General features: G+C 33.5%; 1 protein-coding gene and 1 long non-coding RNA gene across 3 annotated transcripts; one reads left to right on the top strand and one right to left on the bottom strand.

Annotated features, from left to right (window-relative positions):
• Positions 1–3834: 3834 nt before the first annotated feature.
• Positions 3835–22460, bottom strand: LOC123705166 (coatomer subunit beta'). 2 transcript variants are annotated; one of them, XM_045653829.1, is made up of 19 exons: positions 22353–22460; positions 21985–22143; positions 18164–18356; positions 17502–17650; positions 16793–16967; positions 16142–16328; positions 15739–15872; positions 15320–15619; positions 14884–14974; positions 11833–11998; positions 11295–11464; positions 10801–10969; positions 10163–10311; positions 9556–9668; positions 8593–8749; positions 7911–8040; positions 6946–7115; positions 4692–4842; positions 3835–4025 (listed from the first exon to the last, which is right to left on the bottom strand). In XM_045653829.1, exons 1-19 carry the CDS (start codon positions 22353–22355, stop codon positions 3993–3995), a joined length of 2799 nt encoding a protein of 932 aa, XP_045509785.1. In that variant the 5' UTR covers positions 22356–22460; the 3' UTR covers positions 3835–3992. The 2 variants fall into 2 exon arrangements, with proteins under 2 accessions (XP_045509785.1, XP_045509784.1); XM_045653828.1 differs by lacking the exon at positions 22353–22460 and having other exon boundaries at positions 21985–22155.
• On the top strand, positions 20403–21051 carry LOC123705167. The gene is made up of 2 exons (XR_006753266.1): positions 20403–20786; positions 20898–21051. It is a non-coding gene; the product is annotated as an uncharacterized LOC123705167 (long non-coding RNA).
• Positions 22461–23138: the final 678 nt, after the last annotated feature.

The following is a 23138-nucleotide window of genomic DNA, read 5'->3' as shown; positions in this document are numbered from 1 at the left end:
TATTATAATATCTCTGTCTATTTCAAGTGCAACTGCCGTACGTTGAAGAATTGTAGAACATTTCCTAGTTTTACGAGTACGTCTGTATAATTATAACATGTATGTAGACACGATTTGACGAAGTGCATCTATTTTTACCGACTTTTTTGGCTTTTATTCAAAAGTGCAAGATATCAAAATTGGTTAAAGCGTGCATAAGATACATCTCAATTAATTAAAATCTTATATAAATATTTATATCAACTTTAATTTATATTCGTAATAAAACCGGTTAAGATGGGGCTCCCTAACATAATTTCTGGTACTGAGAGACCGGTTAGACCGCTACGGACCTACAGCTACGGTGCTATAGACGCTAACACAGCCGTAATAAAGTTGAATATCGCGTGCGTTCTTTGATCGCGTTCGAGCTCGAAACTAAATCTCGTAAGTCTCAATTCTTATTTCGTCTATAACTAAAGTAATAATTGATCTAGATAAAAAATGTCTTGGGATTGTATATTAAACTATATTTTATCCTGTGATTTTATCTTACTGTTAACATTTATTTTAGACATACAGTCCAAGTAAATCTTAAAAAAAATGTAATAATCCTAAAAAAACGCATAATTTTTGAATAAAACATGAATCGATCGAAAATGTTACACTTACGTAACCACTGTACATGGAAAGAATAATAGTAATAAAGTACAATAAATCATATTCAAGTTCCATTTTGATTGTATGTGTGACTGATTCAGAAATTCAGAATATTAATGCAAATTCACAAAAAATTTAGGGAGCCTCCCCTTAAGTGTGAGTCGAACCGAACACGAAAAGTTCCGTGCACTTACAGAATAAAAAGGGAACAATCATGAAAATTGTATGAGAGCACCCTCTAATCGTATAGGAGGTACATCAACGTTGACAAGAGAAAATTTTAGTATAGTTGGTTCTTTGATATGCTGTTCCTCTTGCTATTTCGGTTACAGTCCGGGCTGTCTGGCTGGCCGCAGTGGTTGCGTTTATTAGTGCGCATCTTATCTGCACAGGAAAATATCCTTAATTTAAAGTCATTTTTTAACGCGTAATTTTTAATCTTTTGCCTTTAGATAGATCCATCAGACATAATTTTTTTTATTGCAAGACGTTTTTTTCGTTGTTAAATTATAGGTGCCAGACGCAATTTTTATTTCAAAATAATTAAAATATCATCGAAATAAGTGAAATTCCATCAACATGAGTCTCCGTGAAGGATAAGTAATCATTGTGTTACTTATACTATAAATAATATTCATTTTACTATTTACAATTTTTTTGCAACAATCTACCATGGTGCCTCCTTTTCCCAACGAACCTCAAATAGGATGTTAAATGTAAACTTGATAAAAACCAAATACATATCATCAAATTCATATTATTAATACCCAAAAGTGTAATAAATATGAAAGCATCTATTAAAAATATTAGTTTACCAATTATTTAATATAAGTATTAAAAAAGGATAATATAATATAAGTAATAAAGTTATTAGTTACATATCTTATAAGCGGACTCATGTTGATGTAATTTCACTTATTTCGATGACATTTTAATTATTTTAAATAAAAAATTGCGTATGGCACCCATTTAACAACGAATAAAACGTCTGGATCTATCTAAAGGCAAAAGATTAAAAATTACGCGTTAAAAAATGACTAAAGTTAAGTATATACAAATACATCAATTGCGAAATTTTCAAATGTCTAGCTAGCTTTAACGGTTCGTGAGATACAGCTTGGTGAAAGACAGACGGACAGTGGAGTCTCTCTAATGGGTTCGTTCCCGTTTGTTCCATCGTCCCTTTGGTGCGCAGCCCTATAATCGCTTATTTAGTTAAATAAATAGTAAGACATTGAAATTTCCATTGAGATACTTGTTAAAGTGTATATTAATCACGGACAATGTCACAGGAAATAACCAGTATGCAAATAGGTATGAGTACTTAGCTCAATTGAATTGTAGGCGTCGGAGAATAAAATTGCCACCCAGATCCCTATTAAGAGAACCTTGAACATTATTTAAAAATATTATGGTAATGTTTAAATATTTTAAAAGAAATCATAAGCCATTGAAAAGAATCAATGACGCAGGTTCGACTATAGCAATGAAAACGACTATAATTTGGAAGTGGGTATAAAAAACACGAAATACTCTAATCGATATTAATTTCATGTAGTATGATTTATTTACAAACAAAGATACGTTACGTTACATTCAAAGTGAAGTAGGTTTTTGTAGAATACCTACTTCCTCAATAATATTTGTGACTTCTTTTTAAATAATATTGATTATGCAACTATGTATATGCACTAACATTTTTCAAAGGTTGGTTTAAATACTATAGTATCTATAATATACCTACAGTGTCAATACTTTGTTACGTGTTACCAGACCACTGTGGGGTCTATATCAAATAATTGCAATTTCTATGAAATGCAGCTGAAACTCGGTGGGGAAAAATGATACCAAATTATTTCCGCTACAGAATAAAATATAATATGTATGGGTAATGCATATATATTTTTATTAAACGTACGCGTTTTTTGATGCAATGGTCACAAAACACTTGCAGTGCCGGCGTTAGGGGGGGGGGGGGGGGCAGAGAGGGCAATGGCCCAGGGCGACAAATTCTGGGGGGCATCAAGGTCTGAAGTTGGTTAACCTAACACATGATATTCCTTCCCTCAAGTGGGCGCCCCAATATTTTCGCCCGGGGTGTCAGTGGCCCTCACGCCGGCACTGCCAATATGAAGAGGTGAAGTTTATAGTTATCTATGTTTGTAGGTTGTAATCTTCGGAAATACTCATGCAATAATGAAAGTTCTTTCACTAACAGAAAGCTACATTTCTGTCACTCCTAGCGAAGCCGGGACAAACGGCTAGGTAATAATAATTCAGATAATTTAACAAACAAATTCGCATGGTACTAAATGAAAGAATGAAAATACTTTTTAAATATATAACTTTATTTTAATTCCTTTAATGGTAGTTTTTGACAATTTTATAGTTATATTATAAATACAATTACACTAAACTTATCTATTTAGAAATACATATTATAAGTATGTAACAAAATATCGAAAAGAAAACCTTATGTTACAAATTGGGGTATAAGAAATCAATTGACATACAATCTTTATGTTCATTTGTATATAAATCCCGTAAGATATATAAAACAGGTGAACCATACATTTTTTTACATTTTCACCGATACTATATAATGATAAGCAGAAAATAATTTATTCTTTACACATTGAAGATTTGATGTAACCCTAGTTTAATATTAACTTTGATACCACGAAAAGAATTCTTAATCTTACTGCTTACGTACCAAATACGAGTCTATATTATATCCACAGATTCCATTCAAAATTTAATGAATATATTTTGATGATAAATATTAAAGTTCTGATCCAGAATTTTCTAGAACAATTTAATAATTACGTTTATAACTGTCGTATTCTATTGGATATTTGGAAATTTAAACATCGATTAGAAAGGCATCATAACAGAGAGGGACAGATGAGTTTTTTTTAAATATTCAGACAAAAACTGTATTGTCCGTTATATATTACGGTCAATATTCATAGACTTAATGCATTCTAATATTTTATTAAGTATGAAAAAACTAAACTAAATGCATCTTTTATTAAAAATATTTCTCAAAGAGAAATAAGTATGGTTGTACCCACTTCAGTTTTCATAAAACTTATAGCTGTAAGATTTTTTAATTATCATATATCTCTCTCATTCCAACGTACCAGCATTTTACAATGTAAGAGCGAGAGAGAATTAAAAGCTGTGTCGAACATATCAAATTAAACTTGTTTATAAAACTTTGAGAAAAAACAAAATGTAAATGTGTATAATACTATAATAATCTTAATTGTATTAGCACTTTAGGAAATACACACTTTATGATCGTAATAATATTTATATAAAATAAAAATTCTACATTAACTAGGTATAGTTTATTCAATTAAGTCCGCATCGTCCGATAAGTCCTGGAAAAAAGAGAATTAATATTATTTATTAAATCGTGAAAACAACAAAAAAACGGTCGACTAGCGAAGCATACGATAATACGTTTTACTTTCTTATGTTTATAGTTTACGCCTGAAACAATAAAACATAGAAGCCCCAAAACTTGTAAAAAAAATATGCAACATAATGCTCGTTCTCTGCGATAATTAACAAACACACAATACTAACTAACTAAAATAATTTTCAAGATTTTCGTTTGATTACCTACTTAGTTACTTCGAAAAACCCGCATAGTTCTCGTTCCCGTGGGATTTCCGGGATGGCGTCATTTTCCCGGGATAAAAAGTCCTTTCTCGGGTATTAAAATATCTCCATACCAAATTTCATGAAAATTGGTTCAGTAGTTTAGGAGTGATTGAGTAACAGACAGACAGACAGAGTTACTTTCGCATTTATAATATTAGTATGGATGTTTAAACAAGTGGCTTAAAAACAAGTGAACAAATATACATTTGTATTTTTACAAATATACCCATTATATATAAATACATGTGGTATTTAACAACCCCAAGTGAACTATGATGTTCGAAAACCTATCCCCAAGTAAACTATTAACGTTTTGAAAACCTAACCCTAATGGACCACTTTCAAAAACCTAACCCTCTTTCACACAGTGGGTAACTCACCAAATTATCCGGTTCATCGCCCACATCGTCCAGCACGATGTCGTCTATCTCCCGCTCAATCTCCTCCATGATGTCGAACGACTCTTTGCGCTTTTGATTCATCACTTTCGGCTCAGCCGGGTCTGTGCTGCCATCCGCGTCTGCTGATTGGCTGTGGATGGAAAACGTCATGTTATTGTTTATTATCTACTAGCTTACCGCCCGCGATTTCGCCCACTTTGTCTAAAAATTAATAAATTATATACTAAAACCTTCATCTTGAATCACTCTACTAAAAAAACCGCATCAAAATCCGTTGCGTAGTTTTAAAGATTTCAGCATACAACGGGATATAGGGACAGAGAAAGCGAGTTTGTTTTATACTATGTAGTGATATATGTATTATTAAAATTCAACTGATTCGTGCATGTATTTGTAATTTGAAAGTTTACACAGTGTGAATTGAGAAATATAAATCTTTCAGTCTCAGAGCCTGACGCTTAAAAGCAATGCATTCATTATTAGTTGGTTCAATAAAGAAACGAATCTTCAATGGCGGCCAAAGCTGACTTTGACAGATGGTAGGATCAGCAAAAAAGAAAATAAAAATAACGTAAATTGATAATTATTTTATTAATTATTTCAAATTGTTTGTTGACAAACTTTTTTGTTATTGTATTTGTGTATTTATATGAATTATCATATTTACGTATACAGAATGTAATAAAATCCCCATAATACTTGTAATAAGCCCATAAAACTGAACAACTTTTCCCAAAGAACATATTTTGTCAAATTCCAATAAAACATTATTTACTTTCGCAAATGCATAATTGTCATTGTAAATTTATGATAAAAACTATTATAGGGAAAATCAAATACATTTTAGTGATTTTATTTTTCCCTTTTTTTTGCATACCGTACGGCCGTGTGTGAGCGAGAGGGAATGATAAGCGCCGCCATTGAAGATTCGTTTCTTTAAAGAACTGACTAATACAACTGGAAAATCTACGCAGCGAGTTATAAGGTTATTTACAAATTGGTGAGATTTGACCCAAGAAAATTTTACTTGAAATTAAAAACCACCTCCAGTCGGACATCAAACCGCTTTCGTAGTTTTATTAATTTAAAATTTTAATAAAAATTAAATTAGATTAGCAAACTGACGCGTCTTAAATACGCGTTCTATCTGGCAAAGCCTAAAACAAAGACATATTAATAAATGGGCTAACACTGAAAGAATTTATCAAATCGGACCAGTAAGTCCTGAGATTAGCGCGTTCAAACAAACAAACTCTTCAGCTTAATAATATAAGTATATAGATTATGGCCTGCGTCCCAGCAGTGGGAACATATATGGGCTGATGATGATGATGAAGAAATATTTCAAACTCAAACATTTATTTATTCAATTAGACTTCTTTTAGAAGCACTTTCCAATCGTCAATACATATTTTAACAATAACCACCGATTTGGAAAGTAGTATCTATGGAGAAGACTCGGCAAGAAACTCCATAGTTACTCTTTTAAGATTCTGTCAATATTACAATTTAATTTTACATAATATGTAACTTATATCTAACTACATAATCCATACTAATATTATAAATGCGAATGTAACTCTGTCTGTCTGTTACTCAATCACGCCTAAACTACAAATTTTCATGAAATTTGGGATGGAGATATTTTGATACCCGAGAAAGGACATAGGCTACTTTTTATCCCGGGAAAATGACGCAATCCCGGAAATCCCACGGGAATAGGAACTATGCGGGTTTTTCTTTGACTGCGCAGGCGAAGCCGCGGGCGGAACCTAGTATATCATAATATGCTAAAGAACTGTGATACGCGACACACCCTCCATGGATTTTCATCTTCCATGTATTCCTTAACGCTGTAATAGGCTCTATTACGCCTTTAGTACACCTACGCATTCGCGTGCGGCAGCGAATCTCTGCGAAACTACTGCGTAGCGAAATATCTGCGGAACGAGTACACAGCAATGTTTTCGCAACTTTTTCGCAATACGTCTGTGCCATTTCACAGTTCCTTGCGAAACACTACTGACAAGGACGCATCTATTTCATCTATCTATGTGCTAGAGTGAGACATATCATATGCGAAAACCTGCCATACTACTGACAGATTTTTCGTTATTTCGTTCCCGCACGCGAATGCGTCGGTGTACCAACGGCGTTAAATCTATTAAAACTCTACTAACTACTAAATCAAATCAAATCAAATCAAAAACTAACTATCTCTATGAAAACTCACATATCCACGAGGGGCACGGGCTTATACAATCCCCGTTCCTGCAGCTGCTGCATCTCGGCCGCTAGATCCCGCTCAATGTTGCTCTGCTTGCAGTTCTCCGGCAGGTGTTGCAGTTGCGCGTGGTGGGTGAAGCCGATCTGCTGCTGGAACCGCTCCAGTTCCAGGGATTCCTGAGGGAAAAATAAATAAATAAATAAATATTTCGGGACAATTTTCACACACGGCACGATCTGATGCCATACTAAGCTTTCGCTTGTGTTATGGAAACCAGTTGGCTGATAAACATGTATATATAATTTTAAATAAATACTTATATAGATAATTAACACCCAGACACAGAGCAAACATCCACACAAATATTTACCCCGGATGGGAATCGAACCCACGACCAGTGGCTTGGAAGGCAGGGTCACTACCAGCCAAGCCAACCGGCCAGTTAAAGTAAGAGAAAGAAGGTACCAGTATATATAATAAACTTCAAGATAGGTGAATATAGATACTCTTAGAAATGTAGCTTTTAAAGCAAGAGATTTTCTAAGTGGTAATATCTATCCAGCACACACTGCAAATGTGTGAACCGAGTGAACCGATTACAATGAAATTTAGCACTTATAGACGGTAACTTGGATTAACACATAGCATAGGGAATGGAAAACGCGGGCGAAACCGCGGACGGAAAGTTCGTACATTATAAGCGACGCGTCGTGTAGAAATATTTTAGAAACAAAAAATCCAAACTCCAAGAAGCCACAGATTTCCAGAGTATAGTATCCTTATCCAGCTAGTAAACAATTTATAATTTTAGTTTTTGATAATCGGTGTGTTGAATTAAATGTTTACTTTCTATATATTATATTGTCTTTCAATCGACAAAACACAGTAAATGCCAGATACGTACATGGTTTGATATATTTTTTAATAAGCCTACAATTTCACATACTCAATATTACACAAAAACAACATACCATATACTCCGGGAACAGATTCTCATAGTTGATCGGGTCAGCGAGCGACTGTCCCGACTTCTTGTTAGTAGCGCTCACCGACTCGCGCCACAGCAACACTACTTCGTTCACTTTTGATGGAATGTATGATCTGCGACAAAAATATTGTGAAGTTATAATAAAATTGTGAGGAAAATCACTAGTTGCATATATTTGTGTTTAATTTCATAAATTTTGCCAGAATCATAGTCTTCGGGCAACTTTTTAAGTCAGTTCAAGTTGTACTTCGAAAAAGCACTTCTTAATTCAGGATCAACCTCCAAACCAACCAAACTCTAGGCGTTATAACATTAGTTCAATGTTGTGAACTTTATAATATCCTAATGCAACATCACAATGAGCAATATTTTTGAACTATACCGGGTTCCAGGCAAGTAGAAAGTAGGTGCAATTACTGACGTACCTAACGTCTGTAAAGGGATAGATAAACTAGTCTTTGTGTTGGCGCCATAAATTGGACATTAATAATAATCTGTGGTACCTATAGCGCCACCTGGCAACTATGTTATCCGGGAAGACAATTTTGATTTACACATTTTATACAATTATTTTTGTTACTTGTTACATTTATTACATGCATCTCTTTAAGTGTTTTTTTATTATACAACCCGTCATACATTACACTTTGTTTTTTTAAACTAACCTGGCAAAGAAAGCGGCTTCGGGCAGCTTGTTTCGCTTGATGAGCAGCTGCAGACACTCGTCTAGCTCGTTCAGCGTGAAGTGAGCTACAAACGCGATGTTGTCTTCACCCTCTTCAGCGGACATGCGGGCTACATCTTCTAGCAGCGCTTTGTCACCTGTTAGCAGGTGAGGAATCGATATAAAATATTGGTTTGTAATTGAGTTATTAAAATAATAAGACTAACTTTTTATAAATATGTCGGAGATCCCCCCCCTGATATTACCGAACGCAAGCGCATGACTCACGAAGTGCACTTGGACATGGCCGTGGTAGCGGACGGGCATTCAAGTATTGGAGCTCGTGCCGAGCGGACTTGTTGAGTTTAGATTCGCTATACAAAGTATTCATTTCAGTTCGTTAGTGATTTCAATTATTATTGTCAGTGTTAGATTTCTTTTGAATGTCTTTTGATGCTCGAAGTTACCCAAGATGCCCAATATAGAGGATATAACCAGCCCACATAGTTTTAAAATCCAACCGCCGCCGACAAATATAATTTTGGTACATGTTTGCAGACAGAAAATATACATTAACTAGTATAAAACGTAGAATTACACATTCATATTCGATAAAGGGCCAATGAAAGTCTGCTCAATAAAACATGAACCGATGATGTCTTTGCATTGCACAAATCAAAATAATTATAAATATTACTAGCTTACCGCCCGCGGCTGCGCCCGCTTTCTCTAAAACGATTTGAGATTTAAACTATCCTATCTCTCAAGTTGGATCGAACTGCACATGGTGTGCGAATTTTATTATAATCGGTTAAGTGGTTTAGGAGTCCATTGAGGACAAACATTGTGATACGAGATTTATATATATTAAGATAGTATGTAATTTTAAAAGGGTAATACTTGAGTCATTATTTCAACATCATGACATAGTAATCTATTAACTATTAATATAACCAAAAATCACCTGTGCTAACAGCGAACAAGAGCAGTGCGCTGTAGTCCTTGGCGTTCTGGTAGCAGGTCTTCGTCAGCTCGGTGTCAGCGGCCGCAGCTGCAGCAGCGCCGAGGCGAGACCACCTTTGGGAATAATAATATTTATTTATGATATAATTTTGTTTCACTAAATGGTTACCATATAATGTTTTATTTGACTTTTTAGACTCCTTTTCTATGTTAAATTTCACCTTCACTTATCTAAAGGCAAGTATTTTCGCACTCATACATCATTAAAATTCAAATATTTCACGAAAATGGGTATAATTCAGATGTTACATTTCGTCGTCATGATAACTGAACTGCTTATCCACTAAATGTTTGCAAGTATTATTTTTTGGCTAGTCAATGTTATTAACAATGACCAACTCACTCCTTTCATTTTAATTTATGGATATACTAGCGACCCGCCCGCAGCTTCGCTCGCTGTGCCTAAACCCAAACCTTCCTCAAGAATCACTATCTATTATAAATACCGCATCAAAATCCGTTGCATAATTTTAAAGATTTAAGCATACATAGGGATATGGGGACAGAGAAACTTTATTTCATACTATGTATATTGTACATAATATTACCTCGCAGCAGAAGTGCCCGAGGGAGCTCCCTCACTAATGGCAGCTTCCTCAGCAAGCTGTTTCGCTCGCTGCAATTCGCCCAGAGACAACGCTAGCTCGAATTTGTGCTCCGGTTCCGTGGATACTGCTAAGGCTTGCTGCTTGAAGCCCTGCGTTCGAAAGAGTGTGTGTTAGTTTGTTCATAATATAGGTAAGCATTTGTTGTACAAAAATATTATGTACTTCATTTCTCCAACTCAGAACATATACATATTTCTTCAATAATACTTAGTCTAGAATCGAGAGGCATTCTTGAGTTGTCATACAGTTTTTTAATAACTGTTCGGAAGTAGTTGACCGAAAAGACTCGGCAAGAATTCATTTTGTTTACTTTATATTGATTTAATATTGGCACTGTAATAAATTTTCAATAATGAATAATTTTGAAGTAATAAATACTAGACAATCAAATCAATAGTCTGATTTTCTGACATGGTACCGTATATGTGTATGGTACTTACTAACTAAGATACTATCTCACTAAGATACACAACATCCCTGCACCTAACAATGAACTTAAACTATAAAATGGAGTGTCAAGGATTACAGGACCCCATATAATTTATATTTATATCCCATCAAAACCCACCAAAACGCACCTGTTTCTCCAAAAAGTGTGCTACACGAGTACGATGGTCCTGCGGTATAGTAGGCAAGATGCGGTCCGCGGTTTCAAAGTCACGTCGCATCACTGCCGTTTGATATACCAGCACGGGGAGGAGGAGTGAATATGACACAATGTTCAGCTCCTTGTCGTTTAGGTATAACCTAGAATATAGTAATGAATCTGATGCAAAAGGTACTTTTGAAATTGAATTGTATTTATGGATATACTAGCAGTGCTTAGCGGTGCACATGCGATGGAATACAGCATTATTCCTTTACTGCGCAAAGTTTAGTCTATTTTATCTGATCACTCTAACTTTTAAGTTTACGTCTCTTTATAATGTGTCCTCAAACTAAATATATTTGCTTTCAAACTTTATTATTGGTATTTTATGAATTGAAAATATTATCAATTTTAAATCTGCCAAGATAGGGACACAATATATTTAATTGAGCACTCTATTTTAAATATCAGCACAATAATTACCTATTCTCCTTCGACACGTATCCCAGTATATACATGGTGTGATCGAGATGGGATATGGTGACGATCTCACCACCCACATAGTAGTTTATCCTGTTCAAAGAGTTCGTGTAGATGAAACAGTCGCCGACCCACAGACCGGTCTTGACTATTTCATTCACTTCTCCTACCACCTGTGAAGGGAAAATAAATAATTATTATTATTTTTGAACTTTCTAGCTGTTTATCAAGACTTTAGCCGATTTTGGAGAGTTAAAATTGACCTATTCTACTTTCAAAACATTCTCACAAAAAAATCACGCCTACCTACAGACGTACTATTCTGGACACTTCCATAAGATTTAGATATTTTCTTATGTCGCCAATTATTTATTTTAAAGTACGACTCGTCAGTCGCCACTAAAATAATACAGGCCTTCTTAACCCCGTGCTCAGTGTTCGTCTTCCGAGCAAGGTTGACGAGCGCTATGTTGTAGCTCATTATGAACTATGACTTCTCGGTTACCTAGCAACTATTTATAATAACAAGAGCAGCACTCACATCAAAAGCGTCCTCAACCCCGTCCTCCGTAATATTACTGTTGGTCTCCCTCGCAAGGTTGACGACCGCTGCGTTGTAGCTCAGTATGTAGTACGACTCGTCGGTCGCGAGGCACACAAGGTTGCCGTTCTCTGACCAGTACACGTGGCGCGGCTGGATCTCTATCCTGGTGGCAATCATTGGTACATGATATTGGATGTCACATTGTAGCGAAGTTAAAATGGATAGAAAAAAAAATTGTTGCTTGTTGTTATTTTTATATAGCCTAAAAGAAATAATTACTTCGAAATCCTTTTGACATTTCGCATTTATCAATTACAAATTAGCAATACAAATAAACATACACTTTCGTTTTCATTCATTTCGCACTCTATTTTGCGTAATTTTCTCTTTTATTTGTTAGTTTGTTTGCACATCATGTGAATTGTCATAAAAATGACAATTTTATTTTAAACTAGATGTGCCGCGCTGTTTCACCCACATTGTTCCGCTCCTGTTGGTCTTAGCGCCATGATATATAGCCTATAGCCTTCCTCAATAAATTGGCTATCTAACACCGAAACGATTTTTCAAATCGGACAAACTTTTCAGCTTTATAATATTAGTATAGAGATCGGACAAGCAAGCTTTCTTCTCGCTGGATGGTAAATGTACCACCAACCATAAGATGTATTTCCAATATTAATATTTTTACTAGCAATGCCGCGTGGTTTCACTCGCGGACAAACCCTCTAGATATAGTAAGGATATACGCTATAGCTTGTCTTTTATTCTGGTACATGAGCAAATTGTCATATCACTGCCAAGTATCATTAAAAATCTTTCAGTAGTTTTCGCACGAAAGATCAACAAATTGATCGTGAATAAATAAGTTTATACATGAAATGTTCTACCAATTTCAATTCGCATTATAATGTTCATTTAACCAAAGAAATCGAAGTTATAATTCGCAACTAGGCCATTCGCAAGAGCTACTTTCATTTATTGCTACATATTGTACCACAAAAAGCAATCACATTGCCATGGGCATATGCATTTTTATTATAATTAATTTTTCAATACCAACGATCCAACCCAGCTTCGCCTGTGGTATAAATATAACCCATAACACGCAGAGACAAGGTTATTCCAACAATGATAGAATTATTTAAATCGGTCCAGTAGTTCCTGCGCTCGTTCAAACAAACAAACGAACTCTTCAGCTTTAAATTATGAAGTATAGATTTCTCGGATATTTCACTAAAATAAAAATCGCTTTCAAAAATAAAATCATAAAATTAAATAACTAACACAATCTGCTGTGCAATAACTAGGATACGATAATTATAAGCATAGATATCATTAAAATAAAATAACTAATACAATATGCGGTGCAATAACTATAAACTATTAAACCAATAGGATCGATGAGAGATATTTAAGCCAGCATGGAATAGTCTTTCATTCGCACAAACAGTCAACAATTATTTGTTTCTGCAATTTTCTTAGTCTTAATTGGGAATCGAACCCAGAAGCAGCTATATTTAACCTATACTATTATTATCATACAAAATTTCACTCAAATCTGATCAGTAGTTTTTTGAGCACCTGCATAATATGAGCACCATAAGTTCAGTAGTAACTCATAAGATTCAGTAAAAACATAAAACACTATTCAGCTTTTTCATAAAGATTCAGTAGTTTTTGAATCACTAAACTAGCTGAGCCACGCAACTTCGTCTGTTGTTCAATACTTCAATTCAAACTAGTAGTTGCTTATCGTGTTGAATCAAACAAGACTATTAAGCATAGACAACATCTCGTTATTGAGATCATAAATGCATAAGATAGAACAAAACATAATAAAATTCGCATTCGTTGTAATTTGCATTTACTCATGAAAAAATAAAAATTCGCAAAGCATCATACGATTGATCATTGTCAATTGTTTCATATATTTGCGAAAGCGACAACATAACACGCATGCAACAAAAAAAATTCCCTTGCTCCAAAAATTCTAAATTTCAGATGCAATTTTTGGGTTCAATATAATAAATTTTATGCTATCTTTTCTCCCACGGCTTCACCCGTGAAGTTAGAAGAAAACGAAATTCCCATATGAATGAAACGATGGACACAATTAAAAAAAACACACTTTAGCATTTATAATATTACTTAGGATTTCCTCATATTGCATATGCCTTGATTTAGACAAACAATAAACATATTTTGAAGAAACTCAAAACTTACAGATTAACAATTACAAAATAGACCAAGATATTATATTCAAAAGTTTCAGACTTCGAAACCGAATATATAAAAAATGTCTGGTTTGTAAACGAACTCCTGTGAAATAGGTTGACCAAATTTGATGAAATTATTTCTTTATGTTCAGTATGTCTGAGAAACACGCTTAGTGACTTGGGTGTTCTGGTAGAAAAACATTCGCTTGGAAAGGTTGTATTTTTTAATTCTTTATACAAGATTTCAATGAAACTTGATGTATGTATTTTAATTCTTTTACATAAAAATAATATAGAAATTGCAACGCAAGTTATATTTATAGATATGGTACTTAATTGTTTAGCATAAGTTCTCATGTATAATTTGTAATTTGCAATGCAGTAAACTTATAAGCTAATAAGTGAAATTTGCATCTTTCACGCATCAGTATTTACTTAAATTTAATAGGATTTTTTTCTGTGCTATACAAAACGCCATTTGTTGATTCCTTTTACAGCCCTTGCTTAATGTACTAGACTACTGCACGCTTAATATTATAACGCACTATCTAACGCTTGCTTGATTCAAAAAATCAAAGAAGTCGCCGCACGCCGCTGTATTAATCAAAAACATTAACAAAATTGATACTTATCTACAGATAACGCTTCCGAACATGTGTCATTACTATCGCCAAACACATTACTTATCTTAAAACACAGAATCAAACAAAAATAAACCTAGCACTTAAAGATACAAAGCATAATTTTGCAAAGCACATATTCAAACAATATTTGTACGTACTAAGAAGCAGATCACAGATAATAAAATAATTACAAAATAAATGAATACCTTCTAATAAGTTCGAGACGCTCCCAATCGTAGAATGAGAATGCCATGCCGCTGATCGACTTTACGCCCAGCATGAAACCACCGAATATACCTGAAATACATTATTTAAATTATATTTTTGTACACAATACTAACTTTTTCTGCTATTGACATGGGTTTTTGATATTAATTTTATTTATTTTTATCGTGTTTTAATTATATTCACATCGTCTTTTTAACCGACTTCAAAAAAAGGGTTATAAATTCGTCAGAATCATTTTGTATTATTACCAAAATATTCTGATAATAAAAAGCTCCTCTATATCCTATGATACCACCACTCCATTTAATTACTACAACTTATTATTATTTCTATAACTTCTTTTTATCATCCATATCATGTAAAAATTAAAGGCAACTTTATTATAAAAAAACGACTATAAACACAAACACGCACCTTGCGCGCCATACTCGGGTTTAAAACTCTTCCTTTCTTTAAAGTTCTTGAACACGCGTATCGTACTGGAATTCTCTAGCGTCGCGTACTCTGAGCTATCTAGCGCCCATACAAACTCCTGCGCAGTGCCGAACGCCTTGTTCCTTAGCGCCATAGCCGTGTATATAATGTATTCTCCATCTCCACACACGACTACGAATCTTCCGTTGGGATTGTGCGCGATTGTTTGCGGGTATATCTCGCAGGAGCCCATGTCCTTTGCTACTACTGGTACTCGCTCGCCGTCCTTTATTTCTGTGCCTGTGGATAAACATAATGATTTATATATATGATTTATATAACATATTATGTACTTATTATAAAAATAAAAGTACTCATTAATTGCACTGATGAAATTTTATTAAAGAAATGTCGTTTACCTTCTGGCAGGGCTTTCAGGTTGACTTGTTGCATCTCAGAATGTTTAGCCCAAATGATCTTTCCACCGTTGACGTCCATAGAGATCGCCGGCTCCTCCCTGCCCACTTTGATCATGATGGTTCCCTCGTCATAACTGAAAAGATAACAAATATTAGTTATAACTTCATAATACTTAATTATTTTAATAGATCATAGGTTAAGTTTTAAACCATTTTTTATTATAACAAGCTATAAAATCCTTGGAATAAATATATATCGTTAATGTTACATTTATTTTTAATAATGACATCTAAAAGAAAGAATAAAACTTATGCAAATCTCGTGTTTTAAACCAAAATTCACACTTGACTCTCTGAACAATCCCTAGATGAAGTGACTCTAAAAATACCAAAAAATACATACCCAATAGCCACATTATTCGATCCGTGCAGTGAGGATATAGTCCACACTCTCTCAAAGCCATAGTTGAGTGAGAACTCGAGCCGGTACGTGCCCGCGTGCCAAATGCGCACCGTGCCATCCTCTGAGCCCGTGAGCAGGATTGGCAGCTCCGGGTGGAAGGAGACCGCTGACACGTTTTGTGCGTGACCTGAACAGATAGAATATTTTTGAAAAATTATTTATAGTAGTCACTTCGAAAATTCTGTTCGAAAGAAACAGGTAAAATAGTAGAAAGGATGAAGAAAAAATATAGATAAGAACATAAATAATCATAAAAACATAAAATTGATGTTTCGTATATGTATAGATTGTATTGACTCTGTTCCAAATTAACATGACATGCTGTTGTAAACTACAAAAAAGGAAAGAAATAATGATGATCAAGATGTGTGCAATACCATATTGTACAACAGCTGAATTTACTAGACATTTAAACAATATGCAAATGAAATAATTGATACACTCTATTCCACATGATTTTTTTTTAAACTACAAACTAATCTAACTTATCAGTCAACCAAAAATTGTGTTCCTACATCTTACACCTTAAACCAACCAACCATAAACACCAAAATCTGCACAACATATCTCCACATAAACACTATTATTTACCTTCCAAAGTCTGTACGCAGGTCTTATTCTGGTAGTCCCATATCTTGACGAGGCGGTCATCAGCGCCACTAATCAGGTACGGCTTATCACCACCGTGGTAGTAGTCCACGCAGTTCACACCCTTCTCGTGCCCTTCTAGTGTGAAGTTTGATACGGACGCACCCAGTTGCCATACCTGGTAAATGAGAAGGATATAGGGGTTGTGTTTATGGACAGTTTAAACAAGAATATATTGATATTAAAGAGGTTTATGTATTATTGCGTGTTCCCTATAAAATTTTACTAATTTGTTGTTTTTTGAAATATTTTCGTAATGTGCTAGTAATCATGACATTTGTTTTCATTTGAGAAAAAGGAATAAGCTGTTAATACTGGATAAATTATACTTTTTCATTATTATTTCCAGATTGTTTTAAATTTTTTAATCATAATCATTCATAATATAAACTTCTTTATATTACCTCCAATAGGTAATAATTTTACAGTCATTCTGACTTCTGCAATAACTGACTTGGCAATTAATACACACAGTCATATATGTATTGCTATTTTATCATGAAATATACCAGCCCTTTGTGCTTTGGTTTATTGTAAAATTGTTATTTTACGTAATTCATTTTATTGCACAATTAAGTGTAAAATAAATAATACCTACATGTATGTAACAAAACTTTCAAACAATCATTATCTCTTCCACCACTACAATTACCTTCACTGTAGTATCGAGACTGGCGCTTGCGAACGTGTTGTTGTCCTTTGGGTTGACCACAATCTGCATCACATAGTGTGTGTGTCCCTCGAACACTTGCTGGCAGGCCCAGTTGCGATCCCAATTCCACAGCTTGATTAACAGGTCGTCTAGATGCAATGATGTACACATTGTATTTTTTTTTTATAAAAACACCAGTAAAAGTTCTCGTTTGTTGCAGTTAAAATATGTATGGACCTACACCAATACTTATACAAATATGTGTTTGTTTGTCTTTCTTTCACTTTACATCAGAGCAATTTTATATGTAAACAACAAATAGTATTATTTATGATGTCTAGAATAAATAACTTGGACAGTTTTATGTACTATCAAATTATAAATTTCATTCATTGGTTTTATAAATGTTACCCATATAGATGAAACATAATTATTATATTTTTAATATGCCAAGTAATAACAAGTCAAGTGATAAATATTTAAGTACATATAAAAATTATAAAATTACATGTTTATTGTATACCTAAATTTTTATAGTTTGAGATCAATATGGGCGGGTATGAGGTCCAGAGAAAACTCAAGAACAATACAGTCTTAGTATTATATGACAGAAGACCAAACACATGTGCTTTTGTACACAAATAAACACTACAGTGACTTACCACTGCTAGTCAGAATATACGGCTGTGTGGGATGTATGACGATACACCTGACATAGTCTGAGTGTGCTTCGAACGCATGCACGCGCTCCAGTGTGTTGTAGTTGAACACACGTATCTGCATGTCATCGGAGCCTGTGATTACCCAGTTCTTCCTGGGCACGAACTTTGCGGCTCGCACTGGTAGGTCGCATACCTGTTTATAAATAAATAACATAAATATTTTTTTTTAACAAACAGTGGCTTTTTGTTGTGATAAACAAATTGCTATGATACAGCAAGAGGAGAAAAAAACCATATCTTATAATATAAAAATTAATCCCAAAATGTGTTGGGCGCATAACTTGAGAACGGCTTAACCAATTTCGTTAATTCTTTTTTTATAATATTCCTTGAAGTTCGAGGATGGTTCTTATGTAGAGAAAACGTGAATATGTACCACGGGCGAAGCCGGGGCGGACCGCTAGTTTATCATAAAAATAAACTGACGCTGAGCTTGTCAATAGTGAATCATACAAATTGGTTGACCCAGTAAAAAGTTCAAAGGCAAGAAACCATAAAAAACAGAAATACAGTCTAATTAAGAACTTCCTTCTGGTTTGAAGGCAGTTGATTATATTACTAACTGCTCACCAGTATTGACATAAGTTTATAAAACATTTAAGAGTTTTTATATTTTATTGCCCTTTTTTACACTAATTATTAATCTCCCTTTGACCGTTTTTAAGTTCTATGTGATGTAACTAACACTGCTTCTTGTTATAGATATAGATATAGACATTCTTCTTTAAAAAATATGTAATTGTACTATCACATTGCAAATACTTGTTAAATTTACACAAAAGATTGTGTGGCCTGTCATACACTGAGAGCTGAGGGGTAATACAATTGCAGTCCACAACACAATTACTGCACAATATGTGTGAGCAAATAACCAGTCTGCATACAAATGAATTCATCCATCACTATGCAGTGTGTAAGGGCTTTAGAAACTCAAATAGCTAAAATTAAACATGTTATGTACATGATCAGCACAATTTTAAGTAATAAATGATTGTTTACAGTAAATAACAAAATAAAGCTTTTGTAAAATATAATTTATCTAACACAATAGATTCAAGTAAACACCAATGCTTTTTTTTTCATATTATGTTTTATCTTATTTATCTGGACTTTTCATAAACGCTATACCAACTCTATACTGTAATTAAATTAAAATGACATAATATCTTCATGATAATCTATCTGCTAAGTAGTAAATACTATTGCAACAAAACAGTAGCTCCAGAAAAGGACTCATAATTTGATTAAAAAATCTTAGAAGAGCTCTTATTACATGACATATGAATTGAATGAGAATCTAACTATGAATTTATTTTGAATTCCTTTCAATAAATATCATTATAAGTAAAAAATCTGTATCTATTAATGTAGTTTGTTATTAATACACTGAACATCAGATGGTCTCGTCATGCGAATAAATCAAACATGTTGTAATATATCCGAATAGTTCCATTTTCACACTTGCTGGCAAGTTGCAATTTACAACCCCCATCGGTTAAGTGCCCAGTTAAAAATAAAATTTAAACAATTTTACTGACAATAAAAAATTGTTACTACTAAGACCTAACATAAAATAATGGACAATGGAGTGATGTGACCAACTGACATAGCTTAGATAAGGAACAACTAAATAAATGATAAAAACAATATATATACTTTAAATTGATCAAGAACTTAAGTTTTGATCATTTGATAGACTCAATAATACAAATTTAACATAATTAATGAAATGAATCATAAGAAAGAAATACTCATTCCAATTAAATGACGTATTTATGATATAGAATAGATATATGAACTTAGAGCATTAACCAGCATTTTCTTGTAGAAATCATATAGATCAAAAATTCTTATAGGAATTAAAAATGATTAGTTATGACATGAAATATACACAACTTACTTTAACAAGAATTGAAAATTGTACCTTATCACTGACAGCTTTACTTATAAACGTCTCTCAAATTTAAGAGCCCCTCTTAGCTGTTGATCAACGTTTTTTTCACTTATAAACCCAATTCAGTGTTGAGAGGTGTTTAAGTAACAGTTAAATAATGTCAAAATTTAAGAAACGTCCGACCCTGTTTTAAATCTATTTGAGAGACATCATGGCGGATATATTGTCAAACATTTGACGTTTTGTAGTTGCCAAGAGTATATTATTTGTGTTTTTACCTATTCACTTCGCAGTAAAATAACTCTGGTAAAATGGATATTGATAGTTTGAGTAAAGATTTTACGAATGATGTGCAGGTGCTTCGTGATTTTAGAATTCGTAGGCGTCAAAAAAAAATTTATAAACAGAGCGTGAATTCTCTGGACCTGAAAGAAGAAGAATTCCGGTCGTAGTTTTGGGAAGCATATTGTATGATCTGAGTCACATGCGAACGAGGAATAATTACTATAACTGTCGAGCGTTGCTTCGGGGTGTGGAAGCAAAGATTCCGCATTCTCAATGAAACGTTGTGAGGATTCCTCCACGTGATCAAGATCACGATTATTGCTGGTGCAGTTTTGCACAATTTAACAATACTAATAATAATTAATGAGTCTATTTTAAATCAAGGTAGGTATTTACGCAAAATACTTTCATATGCAAACAAAGTATATTTAATAATGCCAATACATAAATGCTACCTATCCATATTTTAATTCTTTTTTTTTTGTTTCTTTCTAGATCCTACAGGCATTGAAAATCAATTAACAAATCCAACTGTCCCTAATAATGTAGAAGAATAAGAAGATGAATGCGAAAAACAAGGGAAAACATCAACACAGCCATATTGAAACTTATTTTTATAATTAAATAAATATTTTCATATATTTGTAAATTTATTATTGTTTTCTTATAATATTCCTCTTCCAAAGTAAGTATTTAGAGCCTTTTTTCATGAGTCTCCCTTTCCTGTTGGATTGTAATTTCATGCAACTCTTGTTGTTGCTTCATAAGTTCTTCCCTGCTTTTTTGCAAGGAGGATTAATAATAATTGATGCTCATTTTCAGTTATTTGATTTTTCACTGTACAAATATGATAAACATTAAACATAATTTTACATAAATCACAGCTGTACAACAATTGCTAAATAATAAATTAAATAACAAAGAAATGACATAATTATATTTTGAAAGTTTATTCGCAGTTAAATGTCATACAAAATAAAGTCTACCATTCATATTTGTCAAAAAGTACATTTTTAGTCAAGTTTTTCGTGAATAGCGGGTTTTATTTCGATAATGTTACTAGAAAAAAATATATTGACGTTACTTAGTTGAGAGACTGCTGAGAGAGGTTTATAAGTAAGATTATTTTAATAATTGTTTAAGGAGTTGAGAGTTGTTTAACTGAGAGGTGTTTAAGCAACAGATCAGTCAGTTTTTATAAGTAAGGCTGTATATGTTTAAATATAACTATTGAATAATTCTACCTAGTTACTTTATACTTTTCATCAATTTTCAATCTCCAAACCAAATCATTGATGAATTAAAGTTGTCTAAATGTCATAGTAGTATAATTTATTGGCTTTACAAGAAATAGTACAGTTTTGTCAGGATCTTACAGGTGATCATTATTTAGATACAGTTTTTAGTTGAAATATTGATTTGGTGCATCTGATGATCAATTATTTGTAAATAAAGAGTAACTATGCTCATTGTCTACAACATTGCAGAGTTATTTCATCATTGATTGCTAACTATTACAGAATGACACAATTAATCAAGTGTATAAAGAGAGGGTGCACAAAATGTAGCTAGGTTTACTTACCTCGAATCTTTTGATTTGCGTGTGAGTTTCATAGTTCCATATGTTGACGTCGCCGCTGTATAGCGAGCACAGCAACCAGGGTTCCGTCGGATGCTGGTCCACGCACTTGACGCGATCAGACCTCGCCGTCAGCTTCCTCTTGATATCCAAGCGCAACGGCTTCAGAAACATAATAATATAAAGAATTATAACAGCTTCCAACACAACAATTACACAGATATAATTCGTAACAATCACTGGAAGCCGACATGCAAGTGATGACATACTCCAACAAATCACTATCTACGTGGCTGAAATTTCGTCGACACTTGAAAAATTAAAAACGCTTTTCATTTAAAACTTTAACTTTAATATAAACCCTTCCTTACCATTTTTAATAGTTAAAACATGAAAATTTGTCATGCAGTATCCGTGAAACCGTGGAAGTTTGACAGGGTGGGTGGACGTGTCACTTTAATTTTTTTCTGATGCCAAACAAATCGGATACATGGATCGAAATACCATTTTGCAAGTGTTGCCAATTCTTAAAATTTAAATAAATGTTATATTTAAAAAATAGTGACACTTCGACAATATACATTATAAAATGGACACGTTTATTTTTTTGCGATTCATTTTTATATATAAGACTAGATTTCTGATTAGATAGAAAATTTTTAAAATCGGTCCAGTAGTTTATGAGCCTATTCGTTACAATCAAACAAACAAAGTTTTCCTCTTTATAATATTAGTGTCTTAGAGCATTAAACCAACCGGAGACGACACGCGCAATTCTTTCATAGTCAAAAAGTCTGTCATTTCCTGCGGGGGGAACAAGTAAACACATTTAAATAGTGTTAACACAAACGCATTTTGAGATTACGTCGCTACAACACGCACACGACAAAATAATCAAACACCAGCATGACTATACACATACAAGTACAAACCTTGGTACAAACACACACATAGACACCGTGTCTGTATTCAACGTCAATGTAAACATCGATAGTGCGAAAACGCGTCGATAATTTAAGTCGATAATAATTATAATACTTATCGATACTTTATGCTCAATGAATTTAGAATTTTAATTTTAATGATAAATTAAATATTTGTGATTTGTGACACCTAAGTATTCATAACGAATAACAAGTTGAGAGGTCGTCGTGACG

The sequence above is a fragment of the Colias croceus genome, chromosome Z (assembly GCF_905220415.1).
Source record: "Colias croceus chromosome Z, ilColCroc2.1".
NCBI classification, from domain to species: Eukaryota; Metazoa; Arthropoda; class Insecta; order Lepidoptera; family Pieridae; genus Colias; species Colias croceus.
Note: the sequence above shows the minus strand (reverse complement) of the source record. Positions and strands in the feature narration are given on the sequence as shown.

Bases quoted from the DNA above. Each gene is read 5' to 3' on its own strand.
- LOC123705166 (XM_045653828.1), bottom strand. From the start codon at position 22,155: ATGTTTCTGAAGCCGTTGCGCTTGGATATCAAGAGGAAGCTGACGGCG. The intron at 18,357-21,984 runs GTAAGTAAACCT...ATTTATAAACAG, and splicing joins CGCAAATCAAAAGATTCGAG to GTATGCGACCTACCAGTGCG. The intron at 11,465-11,832 runs GTGAGTGCTGCT...TTCCCTTCACAG, and splicing joins GGGTTGAGGACGCTTTTGAT to GTGGTAGGAGAAGTGAATGA.